General features: G+C 41.2%; 1 protein-coding gene and 1 non-coding gene across 5 annotated transcripts in view; both read left to right on the top strand.

The window, feature by feature from the left end:
• Window positions 1-23460, top strand: part of STN1 (STN1 subunit of CST complex) — a 41979-nt gene that overhangs the window by 1514 nt on the left and 17005 nt on the right. For 3 of the 4 annotated variants that reach the window (XM_072971824.1, XM_031682664.2, XM_015249645.3), the window contains exons 3-8: window positions 5944-6039; window positions 10752-10820; window positions 15434-15592; window positions 16324-16447; window positions 17551-17725; window positions 22575-22697. In XM_072971824.1, coding sequence (XP_072827925.1) covers window positions 5944-6039; window positions 10752-10820; window positions 15434-15592; window positions 16324-16447; window positions 17551-17725; window positions 22575-22697 — 746 coding nt within the window. The remainder of the gene's footprint in view (window positions 1-5943; window positions 6040-10751; window positions 10821-15433; window positions 15593-16323; window positions 16448-17550; window positions 17726-22574; window positions 22698-23460) is intronic. The other variant, XM_006216346.4, reaches the window with a different exon arrangement.
• TRNAA-GGC (transfer RNA alanine (anticodon GGC)) lies at window positions 7785-7856 on the top strand. Its single transcript has one exon. It is a non-coding gene; the product is annotated as a tRNA-Ala (tRNA).

The raw sequence follows: 23460 nt of genomic DNA, 5'->3' as shown, positions 1-23460 counted from the left end.
ATCACTAAAGATAGGCTCTTTATATGCCAAAATACAACAAATATAGTTTGGGGTAGATTTAAGTAATTCACACAGTTGGGGATGGATCTTCACATGTTTACTGTGCTATGTGAGAAGTTTAGTTAAACTCTCCTTGCTATTTCGAATGACTAGCGAGCTATGAGTCAAAAGTAGTTAAGAATCTCAAGTATGCACAGTTTTAGTGAGACCACGTTTTGTGTGTTTCCAGTCCTATCTACAAATATATTTGGATAACCTTATACTAAAGCCTTTTGCACAGATTTTTCACCACACCTTTATTTTCTAATTATTGTTGGAAATGATCTGGATTTTTCCTTGGAAGGCAGCCATCCTCCCCCACAGTTGTCTGTTTTCCAGAACAGTCTGGTATGCTTCATAGCTCATCTCCTCGGGAAAAAATTAATTCACACCAAATGCCAGCCTTGCTTGAGGGTCTTCTGTAGGTGCTCCAGGAAGCATCAGGGGTGTGATAGGGGCTTAATTCTTCCTGTGGGTGAAAGACTTTATAATATATTAACAAACCAAGGAAAAGTGCTCCCAGTCATCTTTGTTATGTCACTGGTGGTACTGTTTCAGATGTAGTTTTTAAAATGAAACTGTTGTCTAACCCAAGTTTGAGTGCCTGACACACAGCGAGACCAAATAAACCAAAATATCAGGAGTTTGAAGCAGGGAGAGTTTTACTGCAGGGCTGACCAAGGAGAATGGTCGGCTTGTGCTCGAAAGACCCAAACTCCCTTGTATTTTTCAGAGAATAGGCAACCTTTGGGGTGAAGACTGCAGGATGTATGGCCTTCTTCTGATTGGTTGGTGATGAGGGAACAAGGTGGTGTTCCAGGAATATCAATCTTTAACCTTCTGGTTCTGACCAGTCTGGCGTCTCAGCATGTAGTTACCATCCTCCACCTGGGTGGGGGCCTTAGTTCCTGTAGAACAACTCAAAGATAGATATCCGAGGAGGAACCAGGACTCTGCCCCGTTACTATTGTTTTTTGACAGCTTTTCCTTTGTTTCTGCATTCCCTCACTCCCCTAATTAGTAACTGCTTGAATCTGCCCTTTGGAACTCAGGGGAGGTCTAGGAGGCTGAACTATTTTTCCCATAGAGTGGAAACGGGGGACACAGAAAAGCTTTTTACCCAGAAACTCTGCTCAGTTTCAAAACCTCATGGTTGAAGAAACCATTAACCATAGTTGCACAGAGTGATTTTCTTTATTCTGTAGGATTCTGAGGGTGGGAAATGCTGCAAGCTAGGTTTTTATTTTTGTGTTTTGTTCTTGTTGCATTTGGTTTGGTCATCATAAAGAAAACACTTTTATTTTGAGGCATAAAATTTAGAAATGTTTAAATAGCAAAGAACATTTTTAAACAAAATAACCAAAGTTAACCCCCAAAGATGATAAAACAAGAAACAAATGTATGATAAAGAATTTGGCTGGCTTTTGTCTGAGGTTCCTGGGAGATTTTTGGTTTTCTGGAATGATGGGAGTGTTTTTGTTATTCATGGTGGGCCCCTTGAACCACACTGAGCTTTATGCTAATGAGGTGCCTCATGCTGGGCCCCTGGATAATTTCAGGGTTGAGGCTGTTCAGGTCTGAAAGATCAACCACCTGATTAGAGGGTTGGGTTTTGAGCCAGGTGACATCAGCCCAACCCTTTGGGAGGAGAGGGGAATTGGAGATTAAGTTATCAAGTGGACAGTGGTTCAGTCAATCTTGTCTATGTAATGAAACCCTAATTAAAAGGCTTGGGTGAGCATTCCTGGTTGTTAATCAGACATTGATGTGTGAGGGTGATGTGTCCTGTGGACATGAAGGCTTTGGGCTTGGACCCTCCCAGACCTTGTCCTGTACATCTCTTCTTCTGGCTAGTCCTGGTTTGTACCCTTTATTATAGAACTATAGCCTAAGCATAGCACCTTTCTGAGTCCTGTGTTTCATTGTATTAAATTATCAACCCTGAGGGAATTGTGGAAACTGCTGCATTTGTAGCCAGTTGGTCAGAAGTGTGTGTGGCCTGAGGACCCTCAAATTTGGGACTGGTGCCTCAAGTGAGAGCAGTCTTGTGGGAGACTGTGCCCTTAACCTGTGAAATTCAACCTTACTCTGGCTGGTTAGCATCAGAATTGCCTTGCAAAATGGTTGCAAAATGTCAACTCCCCTAAATTAACCTGTGATTTAGGGTTAAACTAATAGAATGTTACGAAATTTATCTGTAGTAGTGATGTTGTTTAAGTTTGGGGATTTTGGTTTGGTTTTATTTGGTTTGGTTAGAGTTCATAGCACACAGAAATGGTCTTTGTTATTCTAAGTTTCTCTATTCATGTCAAGCTTTAACGATGGGATAAATATTAGTGAATCTTTTGTGGGGAGGGTATAGCTCAGTTGTAGAGCACATGCTTAGCATGCACAAGGTCGTGGGCTCATTCCCCAGTATCTCCATTAAAAATAAATAAATAAAATAAATAAATTTAAGTATTCTTGGTATAAATAAACAAATAAACAAACCTAATTACCCAGTCCCCCAAAACAAACAAAAAACTAGTGTATCTTTTACTTAAATCAAAATGCAACACTTATATCATCTAATTCTAGAGAACCCAATGACATGGAAATAGTATATTCATAAAAATTATATTAAATGAATCTATATTTTTAGAATATTATCTTTGGCATTTTAATGCTATGTGACTTCAGTAAGAGCAGTTGTAGCATCAATTAAATAACAGCAGTTAGACTAAGAAGAGATAAATCAAAAGTACTTTTTTAAAAGAGAGAAAACACAGCCAAATGTCTTTCTATGGATGTGGCTGTTCAGGGATCACCGCTGTGAAAGCTGAATCAAAGCCGCCAGGGACCCTGGGTCCCTCAGCCTTCCCAGGGTGACCCTCCTCCTTCCTGAGAACCTGATGATCTAGGGGATGGATCCCCTGATACGGCTGGGGCTTTGTGCACTGCATGTGGACAAAGGCAGCCAGAGCCAAAGGACCCCTTGGGAAAGGCTGCAACTTAAACTCAGCCTTAGCCAGTATCTGTTGTGGTGGTTATTTCTTTTCTTAGCTCATCTGGCTTCCTCTCAGTCCGCAGAGCTGCCGTCCAACTTTCTTGAGCTCTCTTCTCACAGAAGAGGCTCTTGTGTTGATGTAAGGAAGTGGTTCTCTCCACTGCTTTTTCCACATCCTCCTCCTTTTTGTGGAAGTTGTGCTTCTATACACATGGGGAATTTTCCTTCCTATTTCCAAGCAGTATATTTCTTCCTCAATCAATTATCTCTGATTTTATTCAAACCATCTGTTATTTTTTGCTAAATTTGTTCTCCTTTGTTCTCTCTGCTACACTTTTGAGATGTTTTTCCTGGTTTTTTGTTGTTGTTGTTGACGTTTTTTAATCTTTGAGTGACTGTCCTTGAAGATGAGCACTGTCAGTCTATGAGCTGAAAGTTTAGGGGGCTCCCTTTTCTGTCCTTTTTCAAGAAAATCTATTCAAGTGGAGACCTGTTCAGATTTGTATCAGGTGTTGCCCAGTGCAGAGTTGGTCACATTGGCGGACTGGCGTCCACCACAGGTGACTTGAGGAACTTCATTGGCTTGTGTCGTTAGTCCAGCCTTCTCGTTGCCTTTTCCATATAGGTCAGCCCAGGCAGAACACCTTTGGCTGGCTCTTTTCTCCTCCTTAAAGTGTGTTGGCTCTTCACTATAAAAACCGCTATAGCAGCACGTACCAGGTTGTCCCAGGGACCCAAAGATTCCTGGGACTTGTCTCAAGCTTTCAACATCACCAGCAGAGCACCCCACAGCGGCTCGGGGAGCAGCTGGAAAAGCATTTCAGGGGCAGGCAGCAGGCCCTCCATGGGTCTGCAGGGCTCCACAGCTCTGCCTCTGATTGCCAGTGTGCTGGGGGCCACAACCAACCACGCAGAACCCACTGGAGCGCTCCGTCTCTAATGCAGACAGATACCTAGCAACCAGGACAGACCATCAGTTGGGCTAGGGGAGGGAGAAGCCAGTCAGGTTCCAGGAAAGAGCTCTCTCTAACTTGGCTCTGCTCAGCACAAACAGAAAGTACAGTGCATTTGGGGAAGCAGAAAGTGCCGACTGCAGCCAAGGCCAGTCTGGAGCCTAGGACACCCTCAGCCCCACGTGGCCCTTCCACAGAACTAGAGAACCACCTCACGCCACACCACCGCCCTTCTCTGCATACGAGCACTTCAGGGCGTGGTGGTAGGGTACACTTCAACAGAGGACTCCAGTCCCCCGACCCTGGGGGAGGCTCATTCTCCGATTTAAACTTCCCTCTGCCACAGGGAAGCCTTAGCCTGCTGGTAAAGGTCCTACAGGGGTCGCCTCCTCTGAAGGCACCACTCTCCTTTGTGTCTGGTCAGTGCAGGTGGGCAGGGCCGGGGGACTGATCTCAGTGGTAAGAACTCTGGAGGAGTTGGTTAAGACTGTCCTGCTCTTAAGATTTCATGAATTTTCTGTGGAGTCAATTTGTTCCCGTTCAAACCAAGTGTTCCTGGATGGAGGCAACTCTTGTCCAGAGATGACACGGGACCCAGGCTCCTTCCCTTTTGTGGCTCTGACACTTTGACTCTTTGCCCCCAAGGTTGCCCTGCGCACTGTCTCTAGTCCACTAAGTCATCTTTAGAACTATGCCTCTGCTGGGGAGAGGCCCTTTTTTGGCTAAATTTGGCACCTCCTTCGACTACATCTCACTCTCCTAGAATCTCAGGCTCACTGAGCTCCAGAGCCTCCCTGTCCATCCCCTGGTGACTCAGCCGTGAGCAACTGTCCTCAGCCCCTTTATCCACCCGGGAAACAAGAGAACCATCAGCAGAGGCCATTCTGGACATCCTGAAGGGCTTTGGGGTTCAGGCTGCAGGTCCCAACTCCCTCATTTACCCAACCCAGTGGATATGGAGAAGACAGGCTCTGACCAGGCTTGAGAGGGGATCCCAGGGGTGAGGGTGACCAGATGCCTGAAGTGATAACTGATTCTTTGTTTACAAATCATATATATTTTTGAAAAGGAAGTTGCCATTTAAAAGTTTATAGTCTCTTTCTGAAAGTAAATAATTCAGCCATCCTGGGGAGGAAAAAAAGTCTGGAGAGGATTTTAGTCCAAACTCTTTAGCTGCAGGAGCACAAAGCAAGTAGCTTAAGCCCACATAGAAGTTCAGGTAAGGATACCAGGGCCACAAGGGAAGCTCCGTGGGAGCCGGGGCAGCACTGGGGCCTCGGGTGAGACTCACTGCTGCCAGGAGTCCCTCTCGCTATTCCGTCCACCAGCCCATAAAAGTCCTCTGGGTGCTACTGGGTTGGGTTCTTCCTCTCAGGTTTCTCCTCTGGCGGGAACCTGCCTGCTGGCATCTGTTGCCTAGGCTTTGAAAATAGACTTTTAAAAAGAGACATTTTTGAGTTGTAATGTGCTGGCCCCAATGGGTGGCGTTTTGTAACCTAATTATCTTCTCTTTTAAAAAAAAAAAGCTGCTGCTAATTTGTAGAAATGATGACTGGTTTCCTCGAAAAGCCAAAGCCTTTCTCGTGGTTTCCTCTCTCTTTCCTTTTCCAGTCCCTCCACGGTGTCTCATGACACCGTGGCTGTTTTCAGGCTCCTTGTGAGTTCTGCGAGGAGGTACATTTCATTGTAACAAGTGGAAAGATGATTAACCAGATCTGGTTGGACAATTTTGGCTTTCTCCTTTATGCACTAGTACAAGCTGCTTTAAAGTCAAGCTTTCCACTTATAACCCTCGAGGAAGACATATGAATTTCTTGGGGCTTGCCGTTTGGCAGGGGCTGATTCTTGAGTCTGGAATCTTAGCAAGCAGCAAGCCGCTAATATTTGACACAGTTAGCATTAACTGAAGCAGGAAACATCATCATACATTATATGGACTTTGCCTTTTTTTCCTTTTAATTTCAGGTATATTTTTTTACAATGGGCACCCAATAAAACAGGTGGATATCTTGGGAACTGTAATTGGAGTGAGAGAAAGAGATGCTTTCTACAGTTATGGAGGTAAGAACAATTGTGTCTGACTGTGAGTTTACGTGGAAGGACCCCACTTAGCTGGACATTGAATTTGAGGCAGTCTCAGCCTTTCAGAGCAGCTGGGGACTCTCACAAACCCCATGCACTTGAACTCTGTTGGGAACCATTTGCAGCCACCAACATGAACTAAGTATAAAATGAGGCAACAGGTAGGAATGATACTGATGATTACTGTTAGGTGAAACTGCTGGGGAGGAAGGAGGTAGAAGAATTAAAATACAGTATAGGATCACTGGTTGATCGGGGATGGACACCTGACACCTAGGGCATAGCTATAAATAGCAAAGGATGTTTATATTGATACTTTTAAAAATAAAAAGGCCAGATTAACATTAAAGTAGACTCTTTAAGAAGATAGGGTGGTATGAAAATTGATCTTTAAGACATATCCAGAACAGTTTTTTTTAAAAAGCCTTTTAATACTCAAAGGGGTAAATATCCATTATCAGAAAATTTCCCTTCCCTTATGATGATGAAAACTAAATAAACAGTTTCTATAGTTTGGATACCAGCCAGTCATTAGAATATGATTTTAGTGTCATGGGTCTTGATTTTTTTCATTGAGTTTAATGTAAGCATCTTAATACATTGCCTAAGATTCTCTGTAGGTAAGAGGCCAAGCTAGGTGTTTTGTGGGAAGCTTAACTTTGAATTCTAAACCTTTGCTGTAATTGACATTGTCACTTTTTGTTGTGTTGCCTTGGATTTGTTTTCTTCTACTTGGGGAAAAACAGAAGGCAGTTGAACTAGCTGACCAAGAACATTACATCGGCAGTCAGTGTGTGATTGATCACTTACAGATACAATATCATGGCATTTCTTCAACATATATTCATTTTCCTGAGTGTGATTATCTTGTGCTAACAGAGTATCATGTGAGAGGTGAGATTTCTCATGCCCTCTGCTTTTTCCTAGCCTGTAGTTTTTGAAACTCTGAAATAGATCATCTTGTCAGGCATTCCCCATACTGGAGCTCTTCTCTACTTTATTTTATTTTTTTTTTTTATTGTTGTTGTTTTGGGGTTTTTTGGTGGGGGGAGGTAATTAGTTTTTTATTCTTTTCTTTTCTTTATTTTATTATTACATTTTTTAATGGAGGTACTGGGGATTGAACCCACGACCTCATGCATGTTAAGGCTCTACCACTGAGCTATACCCTCCCCTCTTCTCTGCCTTATTTTATCAAAGATATCTTTTTTCTCCAGACAATTCAATAAGCATTCACTAAGTTCTTACAGCATACTCAGCTGCTGACAAGTGTATTATCTGCAGTACATTACAGTACTTCCTCTCCAAATACCAGTGATGAAATAATAGTATCTCTCTGTTTACAAAGCACCTTTATATGCATAATTTCATGCTATTCTTCTCCTAATCTTTTGAAATAGGAAAGACAGATATTATTTCCATTTTACAGATGAGAAAACTAAGGCTCAGTTACTTGCTCAAGGTTCCACTGATGGATCCAGTCTGTTTATTGACTCCAGTGTGCTTCGTAGTCTCTGTGTAACTCAGTTTGATTTTTCTCTCTCCCATGCCCATTCCCTCCAAAAAAATCATCTTCACTTCATTTTTAATTTTCTGATTTTTAAATTAAAATGAAACTGTTTGAGGACTTCAGTCCTGGCTCTAGAACCAGGCCAGATATAATGCCTCTGACCTAAAGGGGCTTCACTTAACCCCTCTCCCCGTTATAAAAAGATAGGGGTAGTGGGGGTATAGCTCAGTGGTAGAGTGTGTGCTTGGCATGCACAAGGTTCTGAGTTCAATCCCCAGTGCCTCCATTAAGGGGGAAAAAATAAAATAAAAAATAAATTTAAAAAAATTTTAAAAAAAAAAGATGAAGGCGATATGGCTGACTCTTCCCCAATAAACATTTCTCTTAGAGTGGATGTCGTGAGAGCATGACACATCTGTGGTTTGTGGGGTAATGAAAAGCATCTGAAGGTTGAAGTAATTGAGAATAGAAACACTTTGGCAACTTTAATTCTTGTAAGGCCTGCTCAACAGAGAGCTACGCTCTCCTTCATGTCCTCAGGCCGGGCTTGGCTCTCAGGCCACTTGCCAGGCGGCCGCTCCTGCCGTCCCAGGTCCTGTTCTGCCTGACTCACCACAGGCCTGCGCTGGGGTGCTTCCTGCTCACCCTAGCTCGCCCAGTGGCTGAAACAAAAGGCCGGCAGCCCCGGCCATGCAGCCCCGCTGGGGAGGATGCTGCACAGCCCTGCAAGGATGCTCTCCTTCCAGGACTTCCCAGCAGTCAGACCTCAGGGCACCAGGAGAGGGTCTTTCAGGAGAGGTTACAAACCAGGAAGTCAGAGGGTTTGGTGGCACCGCCCTGAGCACACAGAGCACCTGGCAGCAACTCAAGCTCAGACCTAGACTCCTGGGAGGCTACCGTCAAGACCAAGGTGACCTCACGTTTTCCAGAACAAATGTTCATGTGCTGATAGTTTTGCCTGTCTATCATAAATCAAGATTTTAAACTGACCAGAAAAGCAGTGTGCCTAGAAGTGTCATACATTATTTTTTAACTCAAAATGTCCTTACTGATTTTTTTGCTTCTTAAAATCATACTCATTATAAAATAAAATTTAGAGCTAAAGAAAGTTTTAATGAAGTACATAAAACTCATGTGAAACCCTGTAAATCAGACAAAAACAACGTCAGTGTTTAGGTGAACATCCCTCCTAATATTTCTAACATGTTCCTAATACAAAGAAATACAGATTTGCCTCATTTCCTCTTACTATTTATTATGTATAGTTCTTTCTCTTCTTACTATTTCTGAAATTAGGCTTACAGTCAGTGTGTACATTGAGTATGGATTTCCTTCTGCATACTCCAAAAGAAACTGCTATTAGCATTTTAAAATCTTAAAATCATTTGTCAAAACACATTATTTAATATTTTACATAAATTAGATTATCTGTTAGATATGTATGATTATATATACAACTTCTGTTTTACAATGAGATATCTTTTAACAGCAATGAACATAGATCTTCATTATAATTTTTTATTCTCATATGCCATGACATTGTAATTTATTCAACCAATTCCATATTTTATAAACATGTATATTATTTCCAACTTCCAATACTATAAGCAATATTACGATGAAGAGCCTTATACAAGATGTAAATATCTATGTATTTGTTTTGTTTTTCTCCTCAGGATAAATTACTGGAAGTAAATACTAAGTCAAAGGACATATACCTTTCAAAATTTGATACACATTTCCAAATTTGTTCTTTAGAAATTTGATGTGAATTTATATTCCCACTAGCAGCAGATGAGAGTATCAGGATTTTTAATATCTGTTATTCTAGTAGTTGAGAAGTTGTTTAAATTTGCTCCGTTTTTTCTGGTAACTAGTGATTTAGCATACTGACCTTTGTCTCTTGGCCATTTTTAAACTGTCCATGAATTGCATATTCTTTTTCTTTGCCATTTTTTCTCTTGTGATCTTGGTTTCTTTCTTATTAATTTGTATTAGTTCTTTCTGTATTAAGATACTAACGCCATCACTTGGAAGATTGCTATTCAGTATTAGTTTTTAATTGATCAAATGTATTAGACTTTTAAAAATGAGTTCTGATTTTCAGGTCTACTTAAAGAAGTCTCCCCCCACCAACTGTAAGCCCAGGGTTAAAAATATTCACTCATATTTTCTTCTCATCTTCTTGTTTACCTATATTATTTTTAATACAATAAAATCCATCTAGAATTTATTTTAGTTTGAGAAGTCTTATTCTTGGCTTCTGTTTTCAACACAGATTTAAACCAGCAATGAAAAAACTTTGCCTTATGTTTCTTCTATATTACATGTGTTTTTACAACAGTCTAGCTAGTGATATTTTAAAAAATCATTAAGCCCACTGACACCATGTTCAACAACCTCTGTTCTGAGATTGTCAGAAATTAGGCAAAGAGAAAATGCCTATCATGCCTGATCAAACATCTCCAAATTTGTCTGCACTTATAAATCCAAGTGCAATGGGAATCCTTTTCTTTGTTTGTTTGTTTGTTTGTTTGTTTTGCCATTAGGGATAAAATAAGCCAGAGCCAGTATTGTTTGTGTAACCAAGATAAAATCATATTTATTATGGAAATAAAACTTTGTTTTTCTATAATGTGCTTGGCTTTCCTTACATCCCCTGCAATGGCAAAGACTGGGCAGAAGCTCTTTCAAAGAGAAGCCCAGACCAGAAGACTTGGGATTCTCTGTCGTGGTAAGTCAGCGAGCTGGCAGAAGAGCACATGGTGACAGATGGCTGTGCTCTGAGTGCCTCTAACCACAGACCAGGTGATAGTCTCTGGTTGTAGGGTGGGAGAACAAGGCTGATTTTATATGTTAGCAGTTTTTGAGATTTTTGCACTTAACTTCCTTAGGACACCCCTTTTAGGAGAAGTTTAGACAAGAATCAGTAGCAATGCTCTTGGGATAGGGTGAGAGAAATGTTGACGACCTTTCGCTGGGCTCATGTATTACATTGACATTGCAGACAAGCAGTTCCCACTGATGTGTGGTGAGAGATTATTTCTAAAGGTGGAAGGAAAGTGTAATAAGGGATTTGCCAACCAGGCTGTTGAAAACTGTCATCTGAATGCGGCGGCGGCATGCTAATTCACCAGTCATGTCCACATCTCTGTTCTACTCTCTTACACTTCCCTTGCAGTGGATGATAGCACTGGAGTGATAAACTGCATCTGCTGGAAAAAGTTGAGCAATACCGAGTCCTCATCAGGTAATTTTATTTGCAATGCTTCTTTACATTTTCAGCTAACCATTAGATTTTATTCAAGGTAGCTCAGCAGAACAGCTGTGGTGCTGAATTTTCACATTTATCCACTGGTGAATTACATTGGTCAACTCGAAGCACTCTACCCAGAGCTTTGGCTGCTCTGCAAACGGCATTATAGGGAAGCCAGTTGCTTTTCTTGCTCCCCTTTCTTTGGCGCTCATTTCCTCCTAAGTCTACAGGAATGTGCATAGGTTCCTGGAAGTTTCAGCATTCCATTTTTACCATGACAGTTATTACGCAAGTCAAGATGGTTTAGCCAAATTGCTAATCAGGTGAGAATCCCCTTCCTCTGGGCATATCACTTGACCAGAGCTTTCTTGAAAGCTTTTGCCCTGACATGGTTGCCACTAACTTCTATGCTCCTATGATCCAGATGTTCTGAAATCTCTAGCATTTTCAAACAGATATGCCAGGAATTCTAACATGAATGAGAAGGTAATATAGGATTCCCTTAAAGTTAGCCATTAAATAATATAAACTGAAAAAGAACTTTAAGATTGTATATTGAGCTTATTGACTGTAATTGAAACAGCGTTTGGAATTTCTTGAGTATGTTTTAATAGTCCTTAGGTAGTTTTTTGAGTTATTTAAGTTCATAATATTAAAAAAATATATTGCCATAGTGGTGATCACTTTTGGTTGTAGCAAAGCTACAGAAACTGGGACCTTTGTTTTATAACATATGCAATATGTTGCTGTATGCTCTGGGGTTATTCAATAAATATTGCCTAGTCTGATATCTATCTAACGTCTAGTATCTGTCTCCTGATTTACATGGTGAGACTTCGTAACACTTAGAGTGGCTTCTTCTTTCCCTTTTGATGTTACCTGTCAGAATCTCAACTTTCTACTTTGCTGACCAATGGAATGCTCACTTGCTTGATTTTCTGATATATTTACATTTAGAATTTGGCCATCACTTTCACATAACTTTGATATTTCCATTTCCTAATTGGGAACGTGTTTATCAATGGCATTACTTTGCTTAAGAAGCTTTGTAGATAAAAAAAAATTAAAGAGAGACGACATGTTTTTATGGAGGTATCTCAGAGGTAAGAAATAAACCTATAAGACAATCAGATATTTGAATTTTCATATCTGTCTAGAGTATTAAAATCATTTGCAGATTTATGGTTGTTGTATTATCACAGTCTTCAATCAGAAAGCAGCATTTGATTATGCATACTTGTTTTAGACCAAGAGTTACCCAACTTTTTCTGTACAGGGCCAGACAATAATTGTCTTCTGCTTTATGGGTCATGTGGTCTGCATTGCAGCTGTTCAACATTGTCATTGTAACACAGAAGCAGACATAGGCAGTGCATAAACGAATGGGCATGGTTGTGTTCCAATAAAACTTTATTTACAAGAACAGATTGTGGATGGATTTGGACCACGGGCTGTAGTTTACAGACTCCTGTTTTAGATATTGTTTTAATTTTCAAAATCAACTTTTTTTTTAAAGAAATGGAAATAACATCATCAGAAATATTATATAACTCAGTAATTTTTTAGATAAAATGACTTTCAATACTGAAAGTGAGATTTTGTTTTAAGTATCTGTAAGTTGATGAATAGATGAACGGTCACAGTTGGTAGCCTTAATTGGAAATTGCTTTGGGAATAAAAAATGAGGGTGAGGGTACAAGTAGAAAGCCTGAAAATGCTTCTCATCGTGTTATGAAGTGATATTTTTAAATTGTTCCTGACTAGCCCATTCTCTCCTGTTAATTTAATCGCCCTTGGTTTTAAAGCTTTCCACTGGAAAGTGGCCAACATAGACTAATTTTTTTAAACAAAATTTGGTCTGAGTCAAAATCATGTTCCAGTCAGTTAAGGTATAAAAATATAATATTAACTCCTATAAATGTCACTTTGAATGTGCCATTTGGACTTAGCTTAGAGAAAAGTTAAGAAAGCTTGGTCCTTAGTATTAGAATCTTAAAGAGGATTTATCTTTCAGGGTGGAATAGGCTACTTAAAATGAAATTCTGTCAGGCTCCAACCATCTCATTATATTCATTAAATTACACAGCTTGAGCCCTTCTTTCGGCAATTTGGTTCACCCTTTAAATGAACGCCGAGCCTCTTTTTCTCAGACCAGCCCTCAGTCTGATCATTTCGGCAGTGGAATATGAAGCATTTATCATCATCTATAATGTCTGAATAATGGCAGCGAAATTTATAAGTACGTTTAAAATTCAACCTACACAGAAGAGGACTTAGGAGTAGGAACGCAGATGGAATAACCCTTTAAAAAGCAATACTTAGGTATTTTCTGAAGAAACCCAGTAAGTTGAGTAACATTAACACTGATTGTGTCTAGATTCCTAGCTGTTGGTTACTGCCTGCACAAAGGTCTCCACCCTCCTTAGGTTGCTATTTCCCTTAGTGTAGTCAGTGTGTTAAAAGAAAAGTTAACACCTTGGCACATTACAGAACCACAGTTATCTAAGTTGAGTTAGATTAAAAAGCAGAAAAATTTGATCAATGTACCATTATTCATTCCATTGTAGGACTATATCCTAGTATATGATAAACCAGAAATGATACGACAGCAGGAAATAAGTCAACATTTAGCAAATGTTGTTGATTCGAGTAGATAACAGTCTTAAAAAAAAGAGGTGGCTGTGATCACAGGCTTGCAGCTTGCATAAAGTAACCCAAAGACAGAGTTGTATATTGATCACAATAAATGTGGCGGTGTCTATGTTAGGCTCTTACAAGTTTAACAGCCTAGCTGCTAAAGCATTGAAAGCTGTCATCAGTGACAAGAGGGATAGACAGAAAGACATTTTTTTCAAACTTTTATGTAACAAAATGAAATCAAATAAACATAAAAAAGAAAGCCACAGAATGGGAAGGGTGGACGTACTAAGCATAACTGGTAAAGCTTCCCTACACTTTTTTCAGAAATCGACATAAAGTGTTTGAAAGAGATAAAGGGTTTATGCATGAAGAAATGCAGAGTAGATCGTCTTATAAAACACATAGTCTCTCTGGCAATTTAAAAGCAAAATAAAATGTTACAGAATCATTATGTATTTTTTAAGGTGTTAAAAGTCCCAGTGACTGAAGCCAGTGTGGGAGCTGCAGACCCCCATATGTTGCTTGTGACACCTTGTAAAAAGAGAATGGCTTGATTGTTTTTTTCTGGCAAACGTCCTGACGATATGCATTGAACTCTAAACCTGTTTGTATTTTTCTATGCAGTAATCCCCAATGAAAGACCCCCTGAGAAAACAAAATTTTTGTCTAAGGGGCTTGATTATCCGTTTTCACAGGTAGCTGACATTTATCCAGTGTTTCCTGTGGATCTGGCATTGTGCTAATAAGCTTACGACGTGAGGGGTAACTAAGACTGTGCACAGCAGCTCCATGTGTGAGGTGGACTATTATTATCCTCATTTCATAACTGAAGAAACAGGCATATTGAGGTTAAGCAGCCTGCCCAAGGTCACACAGCTAATAAGAAGTGACCTGAAATTCAAGCCAGGCCTGTCTGACTCCACCACCCAAGTGTTGACCTCTACGCCCTGTACAGACAGTGCTAGTGATGGAAACCAAAATTTAAAAATTATGAAAAGGAGAAGGATGAAATAATGAGACTAGCTAAACTGGCCTATGAACAGGACAGAATGCTATACTGTTATTTAAGATGCTGAGTTGTATAGAATCTTCTGTGGATACATATGTGTACTTGAAATTATGCTAGACAGAAAAACAACACAAAATTGTTTACACCCATTAGCTAATAACTGTGGAAAACACCGGTGTCCTCACAGGGCCGGCAGCAGAGAGCGCAGGGTGAGCGGGAAGGCTGTGGGCTCAGAGACCGCCCGAATTCCGACTCCAGCTTTGCTGCTAGCTAGCTGTCTTCCTTTGGGCAAGTTGCTTATCTGTGACTCAGTCTCCTTGTCTGTAAAATGAGGCTAAGGATAAAGAAGAGTGGTTGTGAGTGTTAGATGTGCTGACAGGCTGCAAAGTCCTTAGAACAGCAGTACTGTAGTACCCAAACATCTGGGGCTATTCTTATTATTTAACTCGTACATTTTGGAAGTAAATTTAAGTGATGGAAATTAGTTAGAATTGAATGTGCTTTGGATTCTTTTCACCATGATGTTTCTTAAGTTTATAGTTTTCAGCGGTATGAGTGCGTGTGAGAGAGGCGGGTGGTGGATATTAGCCTAGTTACCCAACAAAGATGAGAAGTGAGAGGTTAAGGTGTTGAGCCCCTCGGTGGAAAATCAGGCTCAGGCGAATTTGCCTTCCCCATAAACAACCACAAATGGAGATTCTTGGGCCCCTTCCCCCTTCTGCCAGGCTCTGTGTCCCTGCAAGGACACTTTAAAGGGTTGTTTAGAGCTATTGCTACCATACCCGGCTGAACTCACCCAGAATACAGCTCAGAACCCCGCAGAGCCTTCTGACTGTGCAGGCGATGCAGGAATAGGAATAAATGTCTGGTGTTGCTCCTACCCCGAAGTCTCTCTCAAGTATGGTGGAGTGATTGTGTTATGCATTTCTCTCTTTCCTTCTGGCCCCAACAACTACAGCTGCTCCAAGTGCAAGAGAACTGAGCCTAACCTCACAGCTTAAGAAGCTGCAAGAGACCATTGCGCAGAGAGCAAAGATAGAAATTGGGGACATCATCCGGATCAGAGGTCAGATCCGCACGTACAGGGAAGAGCGAGAAGTTCATGCCACTGCTTATTGTAAGCACAAGACATTTCTGCCTGGTTGGTTGTTATCCTGGGTGTGTGTCCTATAAGCTTGTTTAGCTAAAAGTCAAACTTCTAAAAAGTTCAAATAAAAAGATTTAACTCTGTCTATTGGAGGAAGCTATATTTCACAACATGCTTTCTTTAGAAAAGCAGCATTTCTTAATTTTATTTCGAAAAGAGGTAACTATAAATAAGTTGGGAAAGAAAACAAATGGTTTATTGTAAATGGCTGACAAATGTATTTTGGACAATATAAGAGTTTCTAAAATACTTTGAAGTTCTAAGTGTGAATCCATTTAAGGAAGACTGTTCATCGTCTTCAAAATGATGGAGATTTCTTGAACACCAGTGAGTCCATTAACTTTGAAAGAAAACAGCTATTTAGAAGCATGACAGGCCTGTGTCTTCTGAGTGATACCCTTTGCACTGCTCTGGCTGATTTTCACTTGGAAATCTCAAGGACTGCCCAGTTGTCCACCATTGTAGCAGATGAGTGAAAACCCTAGTCCCAGTCTCCTCTGGCCATGCCTGTGACGCTTAGGATGTTGCCTCTCTCACAGGATGGCTGGGAACCGTGTAGTGCATCTAGACTGTGACCCTTGGGCAGCCATTGAGGAAGGGGACCCACCAAGTGCCCCACTTACTGCCACTGCACTCAGGATGTGGGAGAGAACTAATCTCAGCGTCATTTCTGTGGCACGTCTTCCCCCGTCGCTTATTAGATAAAGTGGATGACCCGGTGTGCAACATTCAGATCGCAAGGATGCTTGAGCTGCCCACTATCTACAGAAAGATTTATGACCAGCCTTTCCGCAGCCCAGCCCTAGAGAAAGAAGAGGCACTGAGGTAAGTTATGGACTATGACTGCTGAACATGTGACCCCCAGCAGGAAGGCCAACCAGTGGGATCCCAGATACTGGTGGGGGAGCCTGGGTTCAGTTCCTGGACCGTCCACCCACTCAGTGTGGGGCTCTGGGCAAGTCTGCTTGCCCTCGGGATGCTTGTGTCCCCCTCCGTAAAGTGAAGATGATAATGGTACAGGTGTTCTAAGGTCGTGGTGAGGAAAATATATGTGTAGTTGGAGTCTCTGAAGGAGTGGAGGAGGGAGCAGACAAAAAAATATTTGAAGAAATCATGGATGAAAATTTCCCAAGTTTGATGAAAACTCTAAATTCACAGATCCAGGAAGCTCAGTGAACCCCCAAGGCAAGAAACCTGAAGAAAGCTGCACCAAGGCACATCATAATCAAAGTACTGCAAAAGAAAAAAAACAGTCACTCCCTACCAGGGATGATTTTATTCTTTGGAGGGGTGGATAAACAGGAGAAAGGAATGGATGCGTATTTGCTATAAATATGCCTCAAAGAACTCTGGGAGGAGACAGAAACAATCATAGTGGCTGTGGTGGGGGCACTGGGAGGAGGATAGGAGACTTATCACTGTATATATACCCTTTACTTTTTTAACATATTTATAGATTACGTATTTCAAAAAATTATATTTTAAAACCCCCAAGCTAGAGACCTGTAGAAAGTAAAAAGTGAAGGTTCTCCAATTTCCCGTCCCCCGCCTCAGTGCGATTCCCCAGAGGTTACCTCTGTAGAGAGATTGATGTGTATCCTGTTAGACTTTTTTCTTCTGTGCAGACACAAGCATGAGTATTCACCCATGTATTCCGTGGGTTGTCATTTGCTTTTTTACAAAAATGGTACCGTCCCTCACATACCATTCTGTAGCTTGACTGTTTTCTAAATCTATCATGAATATCAGTTCCCATAGTTCTGCCTCATCCTTCTAAACAGCCACGCAGCGTTCCCTGGTGTCTTGCCCCTTATGTCAAAAACACGCATTAATATGGCATTGCACTTGCTAGCGAAGTTTCAGTTTTACCCACATCCAAAAGGAACAAAGGTAATAGTTTTTTGCAGTTTGTTAAACCTTTCTCCCAGCAGCAATCCAGGCGCCCTGGACCTTGACAGTCTCACATGTCTGCTGAGTGAAAAAGTCAAAGAATTCCTTGTGGAGAACAGAGTGCAAACCTTTTACCAGCAGGAGTTGGAAACGGTGGAGTCCCTGCTGTCCCTTGCTAACCAGCCTGTAATTCATAGCACCCACTCCGGGCAAGTAAGTGCGGCATGCCCACGTGAGAATTCAAGGCCCCTGCCCCAAATCTGCAGTTGAAGAGTGTGGGTGGACATGACTGTGGCATTATGACTCCCAGGCTGTAACAGGGAGGGTATAGCTCAGTGGTAGAGCACGTGCTTAGTATGCACAAGGTCTTGGGTTCAATCCCCAGTACCTCCATTAAAAGATTTTTTTTTTAATTAAAAAAAAAAAGACTCACAGGGTATACCCAGAGTATAGAGATTATGTTGATTCTATTCTGGAAAGGTCACTGCCCACTGAGAATTTTGAAGGAGAATGGACATGGCCTTTTCCCCTGCTTAATCTCATTAAGCTTAATCTTTGGGCAGGAAAAAAAAAAGTACTTAGTCCTCAGTACTCACTGAGATGGGTATTTAATCTCAGCAGGAGCCAGATGAGGGGATATAGATGAGAAGAGCTCATTATCCTCCAAGATTTTTTATTGATCAGCAAGATGATTCTTGAACTTGAACCGAGGTTTTTAAATGACCCTCTCTCTTCTCCAGAATAAAGTTAACCTACCGTGTTTTAGCAGTTTGATTAAAGACCAAGTTGTATTCAATCTGGTTTATAAGTAAAAATTTCAAGAAACACTCAATTAATTTTTTATTCGTCCCTGAAAGAGCTGTCCTCATGTTTTCACCCATAGGTTAGAGTTGTTAGGTGTTTACTTATTTGCTTAGAATTAAGAATTATCTGAGACTAATTTTAGGCTTTCTGTTTCACTGCAATTCTTTGGTTTTTTTGTTGCTGTAAAAGGATTCGTGCTTATTTATTTCATTCATTCCGCTGGGGAATGGTCTCTGCCAGAATGTCACCTTCCTGTGCTCCCTGACCTTGGGAGGTTTTGGCTGGCTTCGAGAGCCACTGGCTTCCTCACTGTTATCACCCTGTTTCCACACCTCGTGATATCATTGGTATTTAGTTATTTGCCTGCCTGTTCCTCCACCAGAGTGTAAATCCTGTAAGAGCAGAGGTTTTGTCTGTCTTGTTCTTTTCTCTTTAGAACCAGGGCCTAGAAGAGAGTTGGCATAAAGTGTGTTCTCCACAATTATTTGTTGATTGAAGAAAAAATTCAAATAGTTCCTGAAATTATGTAGCTTTTAAGTCTCCTTCCCATTCCCTCTCCCACTCCCCTTTCCACAGAGACAAACACCATTAGGAGTCTCAGGAGTCTCCTTCCATAGATAGTCTGCATGTATAAACTGGAAGTAATTGTATCCTTTTTTTAACACAAATGGTATCATATAAAACACTGTATCTACCTAGTTTTTCATTGGATAGCATGTATTCGGTCCTTGCCTAGCCATCCATATAGATTTGCCACTATATAATAATCTTTTATTACTTGTACCATAATTTATTTAACATCTCTCCATTCCTGGACTGTTTAGATATTTTCCAGTCTTTTGTTATCACCAGCAAGGCTGCCATGAATACCCTTGTGCGAGAACCTAAGTTACTCTTCATGATTCTGGTGGAATAGGTACTGGGTCGCCATCCTAACCTCCTAAGTGTGACCACTGCTTCTCAGTTTCTTTCACAAACCTAATTATCTCTTCCTGGCACCAGGCTGTGTGCCCAGTGACCCGCGATTTCATACTCGGAGATGAAGGATATGGTTTCAGGAAACACCCAGGTGGAGCGGGTCAGGACTGGCCCCTTTGTTCTGTGCCACCGTTGCTTCTGCACCATTGTAGCTGTCCAGCTGTCCACTGACATCAAGAGTGACCTCCTTCCCATTTAATCATTTAGAGAAGGCTCAGTGCCAGCTTGGCCTCCCAGGACTTCTGACCACTCTCTTGGCATGTTTAGAAGGAAACTTTGAAGCTGAGTGAAGACTACATTCTTCCTGTGAACCAGCTCTTCTGCGATAATTAAGTAGGGAGTCTTGAGGACTCTGAGGACTAGAAGTCCCCTCCATTCAAAACTTTCAGGGGGCCCTTTTGGCCTGATATCTTTTTGAAAATACTTAGAGCAGAAACTTGTGTCTGCCAGTGCTGTATGTTTAAAAAGAAATGAATATGGCACTATGTCTGTTTCGTCTTTGGAAAGTCTTTTTCCATCAATTATGAATTATTCCCTCACATGGCTCTGGTGGGGAGGTCAGTGTCACTAAATTGAATTCTGTTTAATAGAGCCTGGGAGATCCAGGATATGTTACAATGATGGTGAAACCCTAGACCCCTTGGCACTTTCTGTTGTCATACAGATGAAAGCTTAACAAAAAAAGAAATCATAGTGATAGTGTTATAGCTTCCAGGCTGGGGAGAGTGGGTTTTATTGTTTTCCCTCCTCCTTTTTTTTTCCCATTGTGGTTCTTTTTAGCAAATCCAGAAACATGATAAGCAAACCTTACAAAACCATTGTTTCTTTGACAGCTGGATAAATGCTGTGTTTGTTTGGGAATGAAGACTGTATATACATTTCAGAGACCCACCCAGTTCCTGCCCTGCGAGGAGAGGCCCGTGAAGGCTCAGCATGGTTGTTCAGACGTTCACTGTTTTTGTTTCTGAGCAGTTTTGGTTTCCTGAATGGGATGGGTCTGTCATTGCTCTTTAGAAAAAGACAAGAAAGACACACATCTCAGGCCAGGAAAAGCTACTGGCTGGAGGGACAAAGATTGGAGGCTTCATCCTTGAGCCTGTATCTTTATAATCATCAGGGAATTTCTTCCCAAGGTCAGCCGAGGCAAATGTTTTTGGAAAGGAAGCTTCACATATTATTTATATTTACAGAGAAACTTTTCTCCTGGGTCCTCCTGGTTCACAGCTGAAACTGTGCTTTTAATCTCACAGGCTTCACACCCTCTCTTTTCTGTTGCTTGATTTTAGGAGGAACCCAGTATTTTGTGTGGTCTGGGGATAACCAAGAGTCATTTTAAATGACAGGAATAATCATAGAGCCACATTTCTAGTCAGTTTCCACTGTATTTCTATATTGGTAAGAGATGTAATAAACTTGAGCCTTTGGATCCTTGTATTAAATTGACTGAGGAAGACAGATCTCCTTAGAATGATAAAGAGGAGTAGTTACAGAGTTTTACGGGGGAGCCTGCCCTGGGTTGATTGCGCTTCTCCTAGGAGAGCACTCATGTGTGAAATTAACAGCAGCTTCGCCTCTAGCCCCTCTGACGTGCGGCTAAGGATTGCTGGGCGAGGTGTTTATTCTAAACACGCCCAGATAGCTTTTCTGCTCGTGGGAGTTGTCAGCTATTTCTCAGCCTTATTCTCCCTTCAGAGAATGGGTGCTGTCATAACCTGAAACGTTTGTCAACTTTCGGGCCCTAATGGCTGGGTTTTCCAGGCCTGTTCTGTTAGGGGAAAAACGTAGACTATTAATTTAATTAAGAGTATCAGACTCCCCTCCTTAGCCCAGGAGAGCACGTTTGTGAAACATGGCCAGGATCTAGTAGATTCAAGCAAGGGCCGTCTGGAGGGCTCTTCTAGAAAGCGAAGTTTTCTTTAGGGATGGGATTGTCACTACTTGAGGTCATTTGGAAGTGGGAGGTTCCCTTTCTTTTCCTATCACTTTGAGGGAATGAACGTTAGCAGCACATCCCAGGCCCCTCTCTCTGTCCCAGCATCTGCAGGTACTTCCCCGAGACGGCCTCCCCAGGGATCTTCCATGTAGTAGGACTTTGCCTTCAGACATTCTTTCAGACGTATTGCCACTGTTTCTTTGGCTCTCTGATCTTTTTCTTTTTCTTTTTCTTTTTTTTTTTCTTTTGAGGAGGGAAGGGAAGTAATTAGGTTTATTTATTTTAATAGTGGCACTAGGGATTGAACCCAGGACCTCATGCATGCTAGGTAAGCACTCTACCACTGAGCTATACCCTCCCCCGCCAGGCCCTCCGATCTTTGTACTATCTTTACAGGTTTCTGTCACATTAAAAATGGGTCTGTACCTTAAAGGACAATTTTTAGTCCCTGCTTGCTTTATTTTAGGAATGAACTGAAAATTCTAATTAATGAAATAATTAGGATACCTCCTCTGTAACGGGGTATTTTTTCCCACCAATTGCACACGTATTTTTCTGGATCACCCTCTGTGTGCCAGGGAGGAGGTGGCCAAGATGACATACAAATCTCCCAACTCAAGAAGCACACAGTCTAGTTTACCATGGTGGGACATAGCTGCAAACCTGGCTTACTTGAAATAAGGAATAGAATGACCTGGTAGCCTCTCTAGGCAAACTGGGCTCTTAGAGAAGGGCCAAGATACTGAAACTGGAGACAGCAAGCTGACAGCAGCCGGGGGTACTTCCAGGCAGTGCTCTTGCTTCCCCCTAGGACCCTGTCCACCTTCAGCCCATGGACCCTCCCCTCTGACAGGTCCTCCTTTAAACTGTCCTCCATTTAAAATAGGGAGTCTATTTAATACTTTCTATATGCTGGAATCCCCAACTTATTTCAATGTGTAGAAAATTCTTTGAAGTCTTTAGGAAGAGGTTGTATATTATAGCCACAATTTTAACGAAAAAAGTGAGCCAATATGTATAGAATTTTTGGTTCTGTATAAAAAAGTAAATCAAAGATCGTCACTTTGATTTTTCCATTTCATGTCATTGAATTAAACAAATTGAACAAACAAACAAAAAAACCATAACTAAGGTGTGGAACAGTTATCAAGCTTGATTCTGCCTGAGCAAACTTCCCAGTCCTCCTTAAATACCATCCTGCTAGGCCCATGCATACCTCAGTCTTTTTGACTCAGCAGATAAAAAGCCTGTTGGGTGAATTCATAACCAGTTGATCTAGGGAGTTGCCCTCAAGTGCTATAAGATGGGACTTACTTCTTTTCTTCTTTTTTTTTTTCCTTCCTACAGGTGGATTTTAAGAATGACACCACTTCCAAGGCAATTCATAGTATATTTAGGAATGCTGTAAAGCTGCTGCAGGAAAAAGGACTCGTTTTCCAGAAAGATGGTGGTTTTGATAACCTATTCTATGTAAGAGACCTGCAACTTAATTTTTTTCCTTCTTAGCTTCAATTCTAAATATATTTATTATTAGGAATACTTATTTACTGTTTTTAAAAATCAATCATGAAGGAGTTACATAAAGTAAGGAGCAAAAGTTGGCCTTTATCTTTCCTCAAGGTACCACTTTTAACACCCTTCTGCGTGCGCACACACACACACACACATATGCTCCTGTTACCAAAAAAATGAGATCATCTCCCTAAATCAGGATTTCTCAATTTCAACACTGTTGGGGCCAGATGGTCCTTTGTTGTGAGGGGCTGTCCTTTGCATCGTTTGGCAGCATCCTTGCCCTTCACCTGCTAGATGCCAGTTGAGACCCACCACTCTAAATAATGCTCAGCAACTCTTTTGGATACCAAAATAGCACATCACAGGCATCTTTCCATATTAGCCCTTATAAATCTACCTCATTCTTTTTGACACCTGCACGGTATTCCATATTGTGGGAATCTTCCATAAATTTTTTAACCTTGTCTCTCTGGTGGACATTATGTTGTTTCCAACTTTTGTTCTTAAAAATTGTGTTGCTATGGCAATTTTTTTTTGGCACAACTATTTTTGTGGAGCTATGTAAGTATTTCCGTAAGATTGAGTCTTAAAAGAGGAGTGGCTGGAGCAAAGGGCATGTACCTTTAAGCCTTTGGTCAACACAGTCTGATTGGCTCCCCAGAAGGTGGTACCCATTACAGGTGCTTGCCTGCCTTATGCTTTCAGAGGTAAATGTTCA

The sequence above is a fragment of the Vicugna pacos genome, chromosome 11, assembly GCF_048564905.1.
Source record: "Vicugna pacos chromosome 11, VicPac4, whole genome shotgun sequence".
NCBI lineage: Eukaryota > Metazoa > Chordata > Mammalia > Artiodactyla > Camelidae > Vicugna > Vicugna pacos.
This window is presented reverse-complemented; position numbering and strand designations above follow the sequence as displayed.